The 14,103-nt window shown below is 36.7% G+C and overlaps 3 protein-coding genes across 3 annotated transcripts in view; 2 read left to right on the top strand and 1 right to left on the bottom strand.

Annotated features, from left to right (window-relative positions):
* The window catches only part of LOC139991550 (uncharacterized), a 289,560-nt gene that overhangs the window by 35,513 nt on the left and 239,944 nt on the right, over positions 1-14,103 (top strand). The gene's annotated exons all lie outside the window — the stretch shown is intronic.
* Positions 166-1,949, bottom strand: LOC139991538 (uncharacterized). The gene is made up of 2 exons (XM_072011718.1): positions 1,488-1,949; positions 166-1,415 (listed from the first exon to the last, which is right to left on the bottom strand). The coding sequence occupies exons 1-2, from the start codon at positions 1,545-1,547 to the stop codon at positions 537-539; spliced, it is 939 nt and encodes a 312-aa protein (XP_071867819.1). The 5' UTR covers positions 1,548-1,949; the 3' UTR covers positions 166-536.
* On the top strand, positions 10,584-13,648 carry Erp44 (Endoplasmic reticulum protein 44). Its single transcript, XM_072011828.1, has 6 exons — positions 10,584-10,751; positions 11,289-11,370; positions 11,461-11,616; positions 11,715-12,015; positions 12,463-12,758; positions 12,832-13,648. The coding sequence occupies exons 1-6, from the start codon at positions 10,695-10,697 to the stop codon at positions 13,176-13,178; spliced, it is 1,239 nt and encodes a 412-aa protein (XP_071867929.1). The 5' UTR covers positions 10,584-10,694; the 3' UTR covers positions 13,179-13,648.

Genomic DNA, 14,103 nt, shown 5'->3' with positions numbered 1-14,103 from the left:
GACAAGGGGATGATTCGTTATTATGTGAATTTTCACGGTAAATCGAGGCTTCAGTCCGCATAAAATTTACTATTGGCTCGCTTTAGATCGTGTAACGGTAACGATTGGTATCGTCGAATTTAAAATTATCGGAGATTACAAACCATCGTTATTATATTATTTGTTTTTATTCCGATTAAACAATTTAAATATAGATCTACGATATGTTCTGTACAAAAATATATCGTTTTTCTATATACAATAATTAGTATAATAGTATATACAATAAGATTAAGGTACTGATCAAATGACATTATTTACAAAAAAGGACACAATTGTAACACAGAGCTGATAAGATGACTAAACAAAGTGATAAAACAATAATACAATTTTAAATGTAGACTACGAAAAGGTAGATTAATAGAAAGTATCAGATATTTTCCTTTACTCCTGCTTCGTCCTATTAGTCATCTTTCCAGTTTTCCCTAACTTTACAACATGTAGAAATCATATAGATAACGAACGTCTACGTACAATAATTATACAAATCAATAATCCTAAATTACAGCATATTGTACTCCAGTCGGAGGATACAAATTCTGTTCAGTTGCAGCGGGCAACGAATTCTCTTTATTCGACTCCGTTTTATTCGTAGAACTTTTCCTTTTCTGGTTCTCATGTGTTTTCAGATGTTTTGTCAAATGATCGCTCCTCATGAACCTCTTGTCGCACACAGGACACACGAATCTCTTTTCGCCAGTATGCGTTCGGAGGTGACGCTGCAATTCGTCGCTCCTCGTGAACCTTTTGCCGCAGAACAGCCAGTGACAGACGAAAGGTCGTTCGCCGGTATGCCATCTCAAATGCGCCTTTAGATGAGAAGTTTTGCCATACACTTTACCGCATCCTGAAACGTGACAAAGGTGTTGTTTCTTGCCGTCGACCCCAACCTGAGCTGCGCCGTCTGTTTGACAATTTGGACATCTACATCTAATACATTTTCTGCCAGATTTTCCAGGATCCTCCGTACTCAGGAAGACATGTTCAGACGGCGGTGTGAGAGGCCATTGATAAGGCGGAGAGTGATTTTGTGGACTGGGTGGTAGATCCGATGGACTCGGCGGCAATGAATAATGTTGTATCGCTGAGATATTCGTGAGCTGAGGTTGCGTAAGATGAGTTTCTGTTGGCCACGAGGTCGTACTGGTAGCAACATTTGCCATCGTGTACGCCGGCGGCGTTAGCGCCTCCGTGATTTGACCGTGGTTCATGGATCCAGAGTACCAGTATCCCGATTGGCTGGTTTGATGGTGATGACTGCTAAACGTAGGATTGTACGGTTGATAACGAATATTTGGACTTCTGTAATCGAACCTAGCAGGTTCGTGCATCGGCATTGGGAGGCTGGACATGGGCGCCATCGTCGGCATGCACATCTATAACATAAATAAATTTTGAATAATTGAACGCTTTATAAAAACCGTATCTGGTAAAGAAATTCAGTTTACAGTATCGCTCCTTGTTCCTAAATGTTGCAAGCGAATACTCGAATAATTTGATGATAGCATGATGCAGGAGCGGTCACTTCTGAATGAACGTTTCACACAACTGATCGAAAATAATCTTCACGTTTGACACTAGAATTTCACCGATATGATACGCTATATTTCCACGGATGCGTTGTCGCGGACCTGTTGATACCGTATCACTTGTGCCATCACTTCACTTCCTGGTATCCATGGTACTGTCCTTAGAAATGATATTAAAATCCTCTGCTAATTTTGGATAATCGCGAGGTGAAATAGAAGATAAGGTATTTCCGTGATTTCGATCACTGCCACCACGCTCGAGTAGAACAAAAACGAACATGAGAATGGAAAGAAAACTGAGAAACGCTGTATCTGGCGGATCGAAGCGTGCGCGGCTTCGAAGGCTCGCCAGATAATTGCTGGTTGCCGACCGTGTCGCCTCGGTTTTAATAACCGAGTGGACAAGGAACTGACGAAGAAGGGAGGAGGCTGAATGCTCTGCCGGGTTTTCTATGGAGGTGGGGATAGACCCCAGTGAATCTCGCAGCCTGGTGCGCATGCGCCCTCCCCTCCACTCGCTCATAAATCAACCCTGCGGATAGAGGATCGAGGATCGAGGCTACGCACCTTTTGTGGTCGTCCCTGGGGGCTGCCTTATGCCACCGAGAAAAGTCTTCGTGAATCCTACCATATTCTCTTCAGACCATCTAGTTTCTACGGTTCGCCATGTTTTACAGTAGCTACGTACAATTGTTTATTCCTGATGGGCAAACTCGAAAAGGACCGTAGATGTTTTCAACGTTACCTGATTCCTTCCATTCTTTCGATCTTATCCTGTTTGTTTGCTTTTATCCGTTTTATTTTTATATACCTATAACATAAATTCCGTGTTATATCAAATATTATTAAATAAGATCGCTAATTTGTTTGGTAAGGAAACGTATCTTGAATTCGTTCACGTAGTCCCAATACCGTTCAGGCTTTTTTCGTACTGCACTGCTTAAAGAGCAATCGACCTCCAGGTGAAATCATTGCTTCGACCGCCCAAGATTCGACGAGCAGTCGATCTGCAGGGTAATAATTATCGGTAGAAACGGTAGGAGGAATAAGCTTAATCGTTCAAGTTTAATTAGTGGATAAGGAATTTGGGCTTAATTAGCGGTCCTGCGTGCCGACGTCTCTCCGTGTCGAATGCGATGCACGTTGTCGCAATTATATAATGGCAAATTGTCGGACACAGAAGTCGTATCTTACTTTATATAAGACAATTATATTTCGATGAAATCATTCAATTCTTGAATTACCTTCTTATCATATCCATTATCCTTTTGCCATTTTAACATTTACATATTGACAATTGGTAACAGCGTAGGGCTGTGTTGCAAAGAAATCATATTTCTTCAGGGAACTCACAAAATCATTCAACTTCTTAATTTCATTTTCAACATGTTCGTCATGCTCGTACCGCTTTAAAATAATTGAGAGCCACGTAGGGTTGTCTCGCAAAGAAACTTACGCAAGGACGACGAAATTCTGTAGAATCAAGTGATTGGGAAAGTTGAAGCATTGCAGTTTGATGAAAGGAGTCAAAGTAAAATTTTTACGGTATTTAAAGGTTCTTTGACCGCGTTGAATGGAGGCGGACGAGATTTGCAAAGACGTATCAAAGCGTGGAGAGACCCGCGACGATCGCTCTGAAGCACGAAAGCGCGCGATAACGAAGACCAGTTCCCTAAGATGCTCGATGCGCTTTGTGGTATACCTCGTACCATAAATCTATACGAGATCTTAGTCAGTGTTGGAAGACCGCATTCACAATACATCGTATCAATTGAAAGTGAGCTACGCAAACTGGTCAAAGTGTCGGTTTATGGTGGTCGTAAAACGATTATTGGCAGGACCATGTGATGAAACTTTTGCGTTACTGGTCACTGCCAGGTATATATAATGATAGCCATTATTATTGCGCTTTGCCGAATGTACAATGCTTACAGGAGCCTCTTGCAGGTACTGTGACAAATCTGTTGGCGCAAGAATGAGGACAAAACGTTGCACTTGGCGCGTAAAAGATAACTCTCGCAAAGAAAGATATTTTCTAGATCTGGCGACCGACCCGCTGTCTTCTGTCAACGTCCCATTCAATCGTTTTAAACATAGGTACGGTGAATTTTTATCGAATAATCTTTCCTTGACTTCCTTGGAATCTTGTTTATTCAGCTTCGAAGGAACAACTTGTCTCGATGGTATCGATGCTTTTGTCAGTTGACGAAGGATGCTGTTATCTATGAGAGTAACGCGTCTCTCCAAAGCAACATAAATTTAAACCAAATATCGAATATGTTAAAGTTTTATCGCGAGTCCATAGGTCCTTCGCTATTTTTATACGGCATTCATCCAACTTTGATGAAGTCTCCGCAACGACACGGTCAAGTTACAATGATATTAAACGCATGAGCGATGCGTCAGACGCATACCGGAAAGAGATTATTAATTTCCGGCGTCGAAGAAACATTATCTGATGTCACGTGTACAGAGAGATGTCAGACCATCGATCTTCTAAAATATTTTCCAGTGACCACAAGCAGATTCTCTGGGGACTTGTCATTGTTTGCCATATTCATAGAAAGCACCGTATTGGCAAAAAGCGTGGAAATTGAACAGGACTGTCTGACATGTGTCCAGCTGCAGTGCTGGTAGAGCTGCAACCGCATCATAGTAAATTTTGTGGTGATGTCGCAGTGAAAGAATGAAACGGAGGACGGGAACACCCCGAACAACCCTTTACCTTCCTCTGCTCAGGCTCGCCATTGTGTCCTAATAAGCTGCTTAGCGTCGTAGCTAGAAATAAATTGTTCTACCAGTAAACAGTACTCCCACGTGAACGATCATCCCCTGAGGACGAGAATTTTTCTAAAAACTCGCTTTCTTTTTCTCTCTCTTTCTCTTTCTCTCTCTCTCTCTCTCTCTCTCTCTTTCTTTCTTTATATAATTATTCTGTATTGATGCAAAATAATCGATTTTTTCCTGTGTACATTTACAAACGACATTTACAAAACGAAACGATGAGGTTCACAAACGAAAATGATTAAAAATTCAAACGATCGTGTATCGCTCATTCATTAAAGTTAACACATCGTTCGAAAGAAACGTTTCATTCTTAACTATTTTTTGTACTTCACCGTTCGCAAAGATTTGCCATTCGATCGTCTCTTTTCTTCAATTGAAATAATTTCTCAATGGTAGGTCGACGTATACGAAACAAAAATTTTAACTTCACGTAGTTTCTTGAAAATATTTATTACCGAGTAGTATAATTCAAAAATTCTTAAGATGAAACCACCGCAATTCTTTTTTTAAATAATTCACGCATTAAAAAAATGTCCAAGTAGAATGTGTTTAATCTTCTAAAAGCCCATTCTTTCTGAAATCCATGTTTCACACAAAATTTAATGAACATTGTTGGCCTATTAAATTCAAACGATCTTTCATATTCATGAACCTAATACAATATTCGATATTTTTACTGTCGATCCCCAAAGAAAGTCGGACATGTGGTTGACTTTCTTAAAAATTTGATTCTTAAACTAGCGATCAAAGGAGCGATGATCGAAAATGCAATGTGGACACAGTAGTGTGTGTCCAATCGGTAAACGGAGGGAACTGCGGGGGTGTAAAGTACGCATTGTGCATTCGTTGAAACGTTCGATGTTTCTGCGAAAGCCGCGCATTTTTAAGAGACATTCAGAAGCGATGGACCGATGCAAATCGGAAGGACGACGCAGGTCAGATTTCGCTTGTCCGCAATAAGAACTCGCTTGTCCCCGATTTCTTATATTCTCTTCCGAGATTTATGCCCGTACGTGAAACAACAGCTTCCACTTTTTTCTCTCGATATCCTCGACTTGTCGATCTCGCGAAGAATCGAACTACTCGCACGAGTTTAAGAAAATAACGGTACCGTTATTTTGTACAGACCTCAAGGTAAATCTCGATATATTCCTTTTTCGGCAACAATAGTCTTTCGACGCTCTTTTGTAAAAGATTGAAGTCTCCAGGTAAGCTATTGCGAGCTACGCTTTTACGAAATTTAATATTCTCGAAAAGGAAAGGCTTTTTACATTTTATTTCACTTCATAAACCAAATAACGGTATACCATATACAAGAATTAATGTTTATTTCTACCAAAAATACCTTTTTTTTTTTTTCAATCCCATACAATTCCGAATGGCACCTACACGCTGAATGATGAGTGGAAGGCATTTTCCTGATAATGGTCTGTTCGTGGAGACGTCATTAGGGATCGAACCTTTTCTTTCTTGACTACGGGCCAATTTTATACGCGATTTACCTGACCGAAGGAGGCATCATCGGGATCAGCAGGTCACTAGTCTTGACGGGTTTCTAACTTATGCTCGGATCTGGAAGAAAACGTAGAAGAGACGGTATAGGAGAAAGGAGAAGGAGAAAAAAAAACGAAATAGACGACGGCGAGGGAAAAACGAGAAAGAGAAAGAAAGAGACGGGCCACGTTCCCCGACAATAGACCCGACAATGGAACTAGTCTTCGCAGCTAATGGAGCGAGACTTTGCAGTTTTCACACGATGATCGGCGTAACGTGGTCGCTCACGACTTCTCTGTAAGAGAAGAAAGCCCATTTGAGACTGGCCGGATCATGTAGCTTGCTGCAGAACAAGATTAGTCGGATCTATCTCGCAATCCGACATATAGCTGATAATCGGGTTAGGATTACAAGGCCCTAAACAAGAGACTAGTATTTACCAAAGATCTGTGACGATCTTATACGTAAACAGGCTAATTCTAACAACAAACAATAGTTTCATATTGCTTATTACACGGCTACTGCTAAATATTTGGAAAAGTATGTCTGATATTTATTTGTTTATGATTTATTTACATATTTTTCATTTGAATTTTATTATTAAGAAATCTATTCTTGAAAGATAGGACCAATTCTGATAAGGTCTTACAATCCGATTAGCGTACAGGTTCGTTGTTGTGGTCTGCTCAGGTTCAAATAAATGGATACCAAACAGTGCTTCGTCATTAATCACTTGACGAAGAGAGAACGGTTTTAGTAGCTTACAAGGAGGTTCTTCTGGTCGCGTTACGATAATCATTTATTACAGATCGTTTGTAGATGGATACCGGTAGATTATCAATATTGATATAGATAAGATAGGCTGGAATTGAAAATAACAATTAGAGTTACAAGAGTATTATTCCCTCAAACTCAAGTATTTTTCTGAATGCAACTGAATTATATGCAATAAATGAAACAATTATATTCATAAAGGAAGAAAAGAGACTTAGAAATGTAGGTAAAAATAGGTAAATTTACTTCTTAAAATATTTAATTTATTTCTTTCGCGCGTTGTTACTTTCAACCCCAGTTCACCCCATACTTGTTTCCAAATGATCAAAGATGCCGAAAACGTATTTTCGTGGGGACGAATTAACGACGTGCAAGGTGCGAGAACAAGAGGAAAGCATGTACCTGTCTCAAAACGACGATCCCAAGTCCATAAATTTGTGCTTCGTTCTAGAGACGGAAGAATCGAGCTGTAGGGGTCACTCACGGTACTCCCGTTCGAAGGGAATGACACCCTCGTCATAATACGACCTGTTGCGTTTGAGAGGAAGAAAGAAGGAAAAAGGGAAGAAATGGCAGAATAAAAACTAGAATCAGGGAGCAACTTCGGGGTACCATGGGACCCGTGAGAATATCTACCGTTCAAAGGGAGCCGTCACATTATACGCGGATTCATTACGCAACACGGCATTTATGATCGCGCCGTACCAAAAGAGCAGTTGTGTCAGTGCACAGGTCAGAGTTGGGACAGTTGCAAATAACTAACAGAAAGTTTCCGACCCATAAAGGATAATAGAGAGATGGAAATTATGGTGAAAACGACAGGGGGTAGGCGAAATATTACGAGGCTGTGCAATTAAAAAAGGATAATTTTTCGAGAAAATGATTGAAATATGATAGGAACGAAAAATTCAAATGTACATTTAGCAGCAGTAAAGAAAGGATCGAGTACTAATCCAGTTAGAAGCCAAAAAATTAGCTGGTCTTAGAAGCATTTGCGCTACAGTCAAAGTGGCCAGCGTAAACTTCAAAAGGGACACCTTGGAGAAAAGCGACGATAGTTGGAGAAAAAAATGAGTCGGCGTTCACCCTTCGTCGGCCCATCTTTCACCGATAGATTTTAATTAGTAGGCCACAAGTCCTGGTTTCTCTATTGTCTCAATCGTGCCGACCGACCGCTTTTGTTGCAAGGATGCAGGTCAGGGGACGATAGGCGAGGTTCGACGAAAGTTAAAAAAAGAAACGACAAAATTCTGGACTACGACTGACTGAATATGATTTGTGTGCCAACCTCCGGGAACGAATCAGGAGAAACCTAAACGACTTCGGATGGCCGGACTGATCAAACAGTCTAACACATCCGTGTACACCCCATGTCAAGTCAACGAGGAATTAAAATGGATAATTGCTTCTTTCCAGAGTAGACCCACGTTGTTCCAGGTAGGATCGTAAAAGGGATTTGATATAAAATTAACGACCTCGCGAATATGCCCTGGCTTCTTGTAGATCTTTCTTTCCTTCCAATTTTATTAACGACTTACCGAAAAAAGGTTCTTACAATTAGTAGTATTACAGTAGAACTCCATCTACTTGTACTCATGGGAACGAAATGGAATGATTTAATGGTTTAATAATTAATTATTAATTCGGTTACGAATATTAATTAACTACGAATTTATCGCGTGAATTTATATCAATCGCGAACAAAAACTACAGTTAGTGAAGTTTCCTAATTAAAAGAGCAATGTATGTCCAAACGAATATTGTTCTATCTAGGGAAAATTCGGGACATTTTGTCGCTGCAAAAGTCAGTGCTGCCCATCGGGGTTACGTTGTTTGCCTGTTTAAGTAACGGGTTGAGTATCAACGACTGGGACTGAGTACGAACGAAAGGTTGAAAATGCTTAGTAAATTAATGTTTTAAACGATCGCCTCGTGCCCATTTCTACATGTTATTCGGCTGGACTCTATATAAGGTACATTTATACTATATATAGTTAGAAAAACATTTGTAAAAATAAAAAAAGTTAAAATAAGCAATTGTATTTTAAAACTGTATATTAAAATAAATTTTATTTTACATTTACATAAATTTATTTCCTTTCAATATTCTCCCTTCTACGAAGGGGGCCACCGCGGCTGCATCAATAGTCCCGATTTTAAAAACATTAATTCGACCCTGGTCGTGTCAGTTTTTCTCGGAAAAGAAATATTCGTCGGATGCAGAGTCCCTTGACGCATTGTGTGGTTTTATCTTTCAACAGACTCGTTTGTTCAACTAGTATCCAGCGGTGCAGCAGATCCAGTGTCAAAGAATGCCGGCAAATAAGTGTCGCCGTTACGCGTTAAAGTTAATCATGATCTACATTAAGTCAATTTGTACAAACACTCATGCTTATACACATAAAAATGTAGAGTTGAAATTTTCTACTTATCACGGGAGCTTAAAGAAAATTCACGAGCAACTGTTTGACAAGCTGTTGTGGACGTGCGGCTGGTCTATTCAGGTACAAGATTGACATCGGTACATTCGAAATACATCCTGCAGAGAGGACCAAAAATGCCGGCAACAACGACGTATAAAGGTTCCTACGAATTCAAAGTCATTCCGACTGCCATTCTAACAAAGCTATTGACGGAAACTTATGTCAAGCGACTGCGTCTAACTATACCTGATTTAACTGCGTTAAACTAAGTCAGATATGTCGACAAGATTTCATCACGTCAGTGCAACCTGTGTTGCGAAGGAGGAATATAGTAATAGCCGATAGAGCTATAAAATAAACGCAAAATTAATAATAAATTGGATTTTCTTATATATTATGGTTAGTCTGTGATTTACAGGACAGTATAACCAATTTTTCTACGATCTTGTGTAGTCATAAACTATTGTTCAAGCAAGTGCCTAGAGAGTATTCGTATTCGTTCAATGGAGATTTAGTCGAGGACCAACTGAAGACTCAACCAGCTGTAGTTGAAATTTTGTCGGGAAATAAGAGAATCTGTGAAGTCATGGTCGTACAACAAAGTAAAATACTCGGTGAACGTTATTGTCGTTTTCTGCGTGCCCATTTTCATAATTCATTTTTATGCGGAGATTAGGAATATACGATTATTTTCTTTATCCACTTTTGCAACGAATCCTCCTATAAGTATGTTTGTTACGGACATAAGAATAGTTGACCTTTTTTTGAGATACGGTTATTAAGGAAAAGAGTAAACTAAAATGTTAAACTGTTAAAATTTGCAAAGGGGGAAGATCCTAACAGTTTTAGATAAAAGTTTGAAAGATGCTTTCAAGATCTTTCTTAATCTATTGAATCTTATCTTTTGATTTACGGTATAAAGTGTTTTTAATTTTTAATTGATTTTTGTAAATTAACCATGTGATTAGATTTTGTATAAATAATTAATGGAAATTTTACAAAGATTATAAACTAGTAATTTTATAATAATATACATCATACAGTTAGAAGTACTTATCGTATTTCCTGAAAAATATAAGTCATACAATACTTTTGCTTGAAAGAAGAATGACACGCGTAAAGGAAATTAAATGCGTCACATATAAAATTAGTTTTCTGTGTAAGCATTCGCTACTAGCATTTTTCTATACTTTTTAATTCAAGATTGTAGCCAGCACAAGATATAACATATCGCCATAGATTCGAATGATCTAGAAACTTTTAATGTAATGTGTACGAACGTAGTAGAATACGATTGGTCAATTTATAGGAAAATATAACAATGCTTCCAACACTACAAAAAGTTCCTAGACGCATAAATACTAGGGTACTAACTAGAGAAAATGAAAATAATGGAATAAAAGGTTAATATTGGAATGGGACACAGCGATAGGAGATAGCACATTAAACAAAGAAACGAAACAGACGTAACCTTGACATAGAGAATTTATGCGATACCTGTGCCATCCCTGTTGAATCGATGCCTCGAGAATATTTTACTAGGCATCGATGCACCGCAAATTCGTGGCATTTGATACATAGACAGCTGCTTACTGATGGTTATTCAAATAGGTGTTGCTTGATCAAATTTATATTATAAGATCATATCATGTTGGTCTTCTGTGATATTTTGAATTTCAAAGTACTTATGTTTGCTTGTTTAATGGTGAGTATCAATCAAAATAATATATCGTACTGTCTTAAAGGAGGTGGTACAAACTTTTTGAATACCGCTAGCAATACGCAATGTGACACGTATTTAAGAACCAAAGAATTTTAGAAAGTCCATTTCCCGTTATCATAACCCATTATGTTTGGTATTATTTTAATGTCACTGAACCTAATTTCATTGTTTATAAAGTGGTATAACCTATATACGTACGCATAAAATAACCTCAAAAATTTATTAAACAAACTTACTGAAGCTATATGCAAGTATAATAATTGTACACGTTTCTTGTGAGTGATTCAAGTTTAAAAATTACAAGATACAATATACGAAAATCAAAACCTAAGGGATTATATTAGAAAATAATATAATTTTTAATGCGCTCCTGTTATTTTAATAAATCTTTTCCAATTTGTACTACCCTATATATATATCATGTGATATATTACGAGTGTTGTAGATATATTTCGATGTATCTTAAAATTATTATATAAAGTAATAGTGTGTATAATTATAGAGTGTTTTATCTTTTAGACGTTTTTGCCAAACAATTTAGCAAATAATGCGAACGAAGGCGCGATATCTCTCACTGAACAAAATATCGATATGACGCTTGGTAAGTTGAGTTTCGATAAAGATCTAAATAAAATTTTTTATAACTTCTTACAGCTGCGATAATATTACGATTTTATACGATGTGTTTCAGCAATAAATGAATTGGTAATAATAAATTTTTATGCACAATGGTGCCGTTTTAGTAATTTGTTAGCCCCTATTTTTGAGGAAGCTGCAGATAAAATAAGAAATGAATTTCCTGAACCAGGAAAAGTTGTACTGGCAAAAGTAGATTGTGAAAGAGAATGTGAGTAAATTGAGTTGAAAAGAAAATAATATATATAAGAAATTAAAATAACTTTGTGCGTATAGAATTTATTAAAAAATTAAAAAACTATTTTCTAGCTGCTATTGCATTAAGATTTCACATTACTAAATACCCTACTTTAAAAGTAATAAGGAATGGTCAACCAACCAAACGAGAATACAGAGGTCGACGATCTGTAGAAGCTTTCGAAAAATTTATAAAGAAACAATTAGAGGATCCTATTAAGGAATTTTATGATTTAAAGGAATTAACCAACTTAGATGATAAAAAGAGAATGATCATTGGATATTTTGATAGAAAGGATATTCCTGAATATGAGATGTTTAGAAGAGTTGCCACTAATCTAAAGGATGATTGCCAATTTCATGTTGGGTTTGGGTAAGGATTCTAATGCTATATATATATATATACGTGATTCGCATATGTTGACTCATGTTCTCCAAGGAAATCTTTTTTAATGCTTCTATAACATGTGTGTAATTATTTTATTCTTTTCTCTAACAAGCACATGCTCACCTGAGAATTGTGAAATTGGGGAACATTTTCACTTTTTGTAAGTAAAATATTGAGCATGATTTAGATGACATCACCTTTAAATTTTTATTCACAGAATTGCATTCTTTCAGCATTTTCCTCTTTTTTCCCTTTTGTCTTCTTTTATGTTTTAAAGACCTGTCCTATTTCTTTGTGTTAAATCCTGCATGATATATACAAATGTGAATGTTTAGTAACCTACCCTCCAAATATTTTACTGTATAATCTTATTTGATAAGCATATACAAATTAAAATTTAAAATAATTTTTAAATGTTGGGAATACAACTAGGAATGCAAGCAGAGCTATGCACCCCCCAGGAGAACCTATAATTGTCTTCCGATCTGATAAGGCACTTTCTAATGACGAGGATGAAACATACAATGGAAGTTTGAATAACTTTGATGAATTAAATGTTTGGGCACATCAGAAGTGTGTCCCTTTGGTGAGGGAAATCACATTTGAAAATGCTGAGGAATTAACAGAAGAAGCTTTACCCTTCCTCATATTGTTTCATGATCCTGACGATGTTGAGAGTGTTAAAATGTTTAAAGATGTAGTAATGAAGACATTAATTAATGAAAAACGTAAGTAAAGCACTAGTACTGATATTTAAAAAGGTAATGCCCAAGTGAAATACAATATTTTATCTTATTTCAGAAAATGTAAATTTCTTAACTGCAAATGGGGTGAAATTTGCTCATCCTCTCCATCATTTAGGAAAATCTCCAGCAGATTTGCCTCTAATTGCCATAGACAGTTTTAGACATATGTACCTGTTTCCAAACTTCCGTGATATTCATATAGAAGGAAAATTAAAAGATTTTCTACAAGATTTATATTCAGGAAAGTTACATAGGGAGTTTCATTATGGGCCAGATTCTAGTAGTAATGAAGTACTACAAGTTGTTGGACATATTAAGGTGCCTACATCCCCACCAGAATCTACATTTAAGAAACTAGCACCTAGTAAAAACAGGTACACATTACTCAAGGATGAACTGTAATGATAGGTTTAATATCACTCAGGATATTGATTTGATATTGAGATTTGTATAATTTCGGTTATCCAATTTGTTAGTTATTCACAGTTATTTACAATAATGGAATTCAAATTTGATGTATTATTAAATTGAAGACGTAATCAATGTTGTAGTAGTGATAATATCTTTTTTAAATCATTTACACAGTATTGTCATAAAATTAGATGCTTATTTGGTCTATTTTAAATGGGGAAAATAATTTTCGCGGTCAACATCATATTAAGAATTTCGAAGAAAGAATATAATTCTACCAAATGTTATATACAATACATTAAAACTCTAATCTGTAAAAATATTATCCACGATATATATAATTGGAACCTTTGTATGGGTTTCATTGCATGAAATATATATATATATAGTAGATTTTATTCTATTTTTACGTAACATGTGCTTCTTGTGTCATGATTCTTTTATTATTAAATATAAAAGAACGGTAATAATTCTTAATCGAACAACAAATCAACGCCAAAGATCTAAGTATCTCTCAGTGTCAATATTCGTGTAATAGATGTTATATTTCAACTTGTAACGCGATTTATACAATATCGTAGAAAGAAGCAAAAAAGAATCACCTGATTACAATTAATGTAGCTTTTGTTATAATCAAACTTATTATGTTTCTGCATTATTGAAAGTGTTGTTGACACCATGGCTGCTATAACGGTCTTTATTCCGTATCATTTCATATTTTTCAGTTACAAGATTGATCTCCAGATTAATTCTTAATTAACGATACGAAAGTAATGAATCATTACACTTAAAACGCGATTATCTTTTGATACGTTTTCATCACTTATCACAAAGTATTTTCTAGCATAACGTAAAATCGCAATAAGATAGTCGCGTGTATGTCGCAAACGCCGAGTGAAACGCACGGGAACATTCG

Source organism: Bombus fervidus, chromosome 10 (assembly GCF_041682495.2).
Source record: "Bombus fervidus isolate BK054 chromosome 10, iyBomFerv1, whole genome shotgun sequence".
Classification (NCBI taxonomy): domain Eukaryota; kingdom Metazoa; phylum Arthropoda; class Insecta; order Hymenoptera; family Apidae; genus Bombus; species Bombus fervidus.
The sequence above is the reverse complement of the archived record's forward strand: the minus strand, read 5'-3'. Positions and strand labels throughout refer to the sequence as shown.

What these genes read in the sequence shown, in the direction of transcription:
- LOC139991538 (XM_072011718.1), bottom strand. Translation starts at nt 1,547, where the DNA reads ATGCTATCATCAAATTATTCGAGTATTCGCTTGCAACATTTAGGAACA. An exon ending in TAGGAACAAGGAGCGATACT is followed by an intron (nt 1,416 to 1,487) that starts GTAAACTGAATT and finishes TTTATGTTATAG; the next exon opens with ATGTGCATGCCGACGATGGC.
- Erp44 (XM_072011828.1), top strand. Translation starts at nt 10,695, where the DNA reads ATGTTGGTCTTCTGTGATATTTTGAATTTCAAAGTACTTATGTTTGCT. An exon ending in AGTAGATTGTGAAAGAGAAT is followed by an intron (nt 11,617 to 11,714) that starts GTGAGTAAATTG and finishes ACTATTTTCTAG; the next exon opens with CTGCTATTGCATTAAGATTT. An exon ending in CAATTTCATGTTGGGTTTGG is followed by an intron (nt 12,016 to 12,462) that starts GTAAGGATTCTA and finishes GAATACAACTAG; the next exon opens with GAATGCAAGCAGAGCTATGC.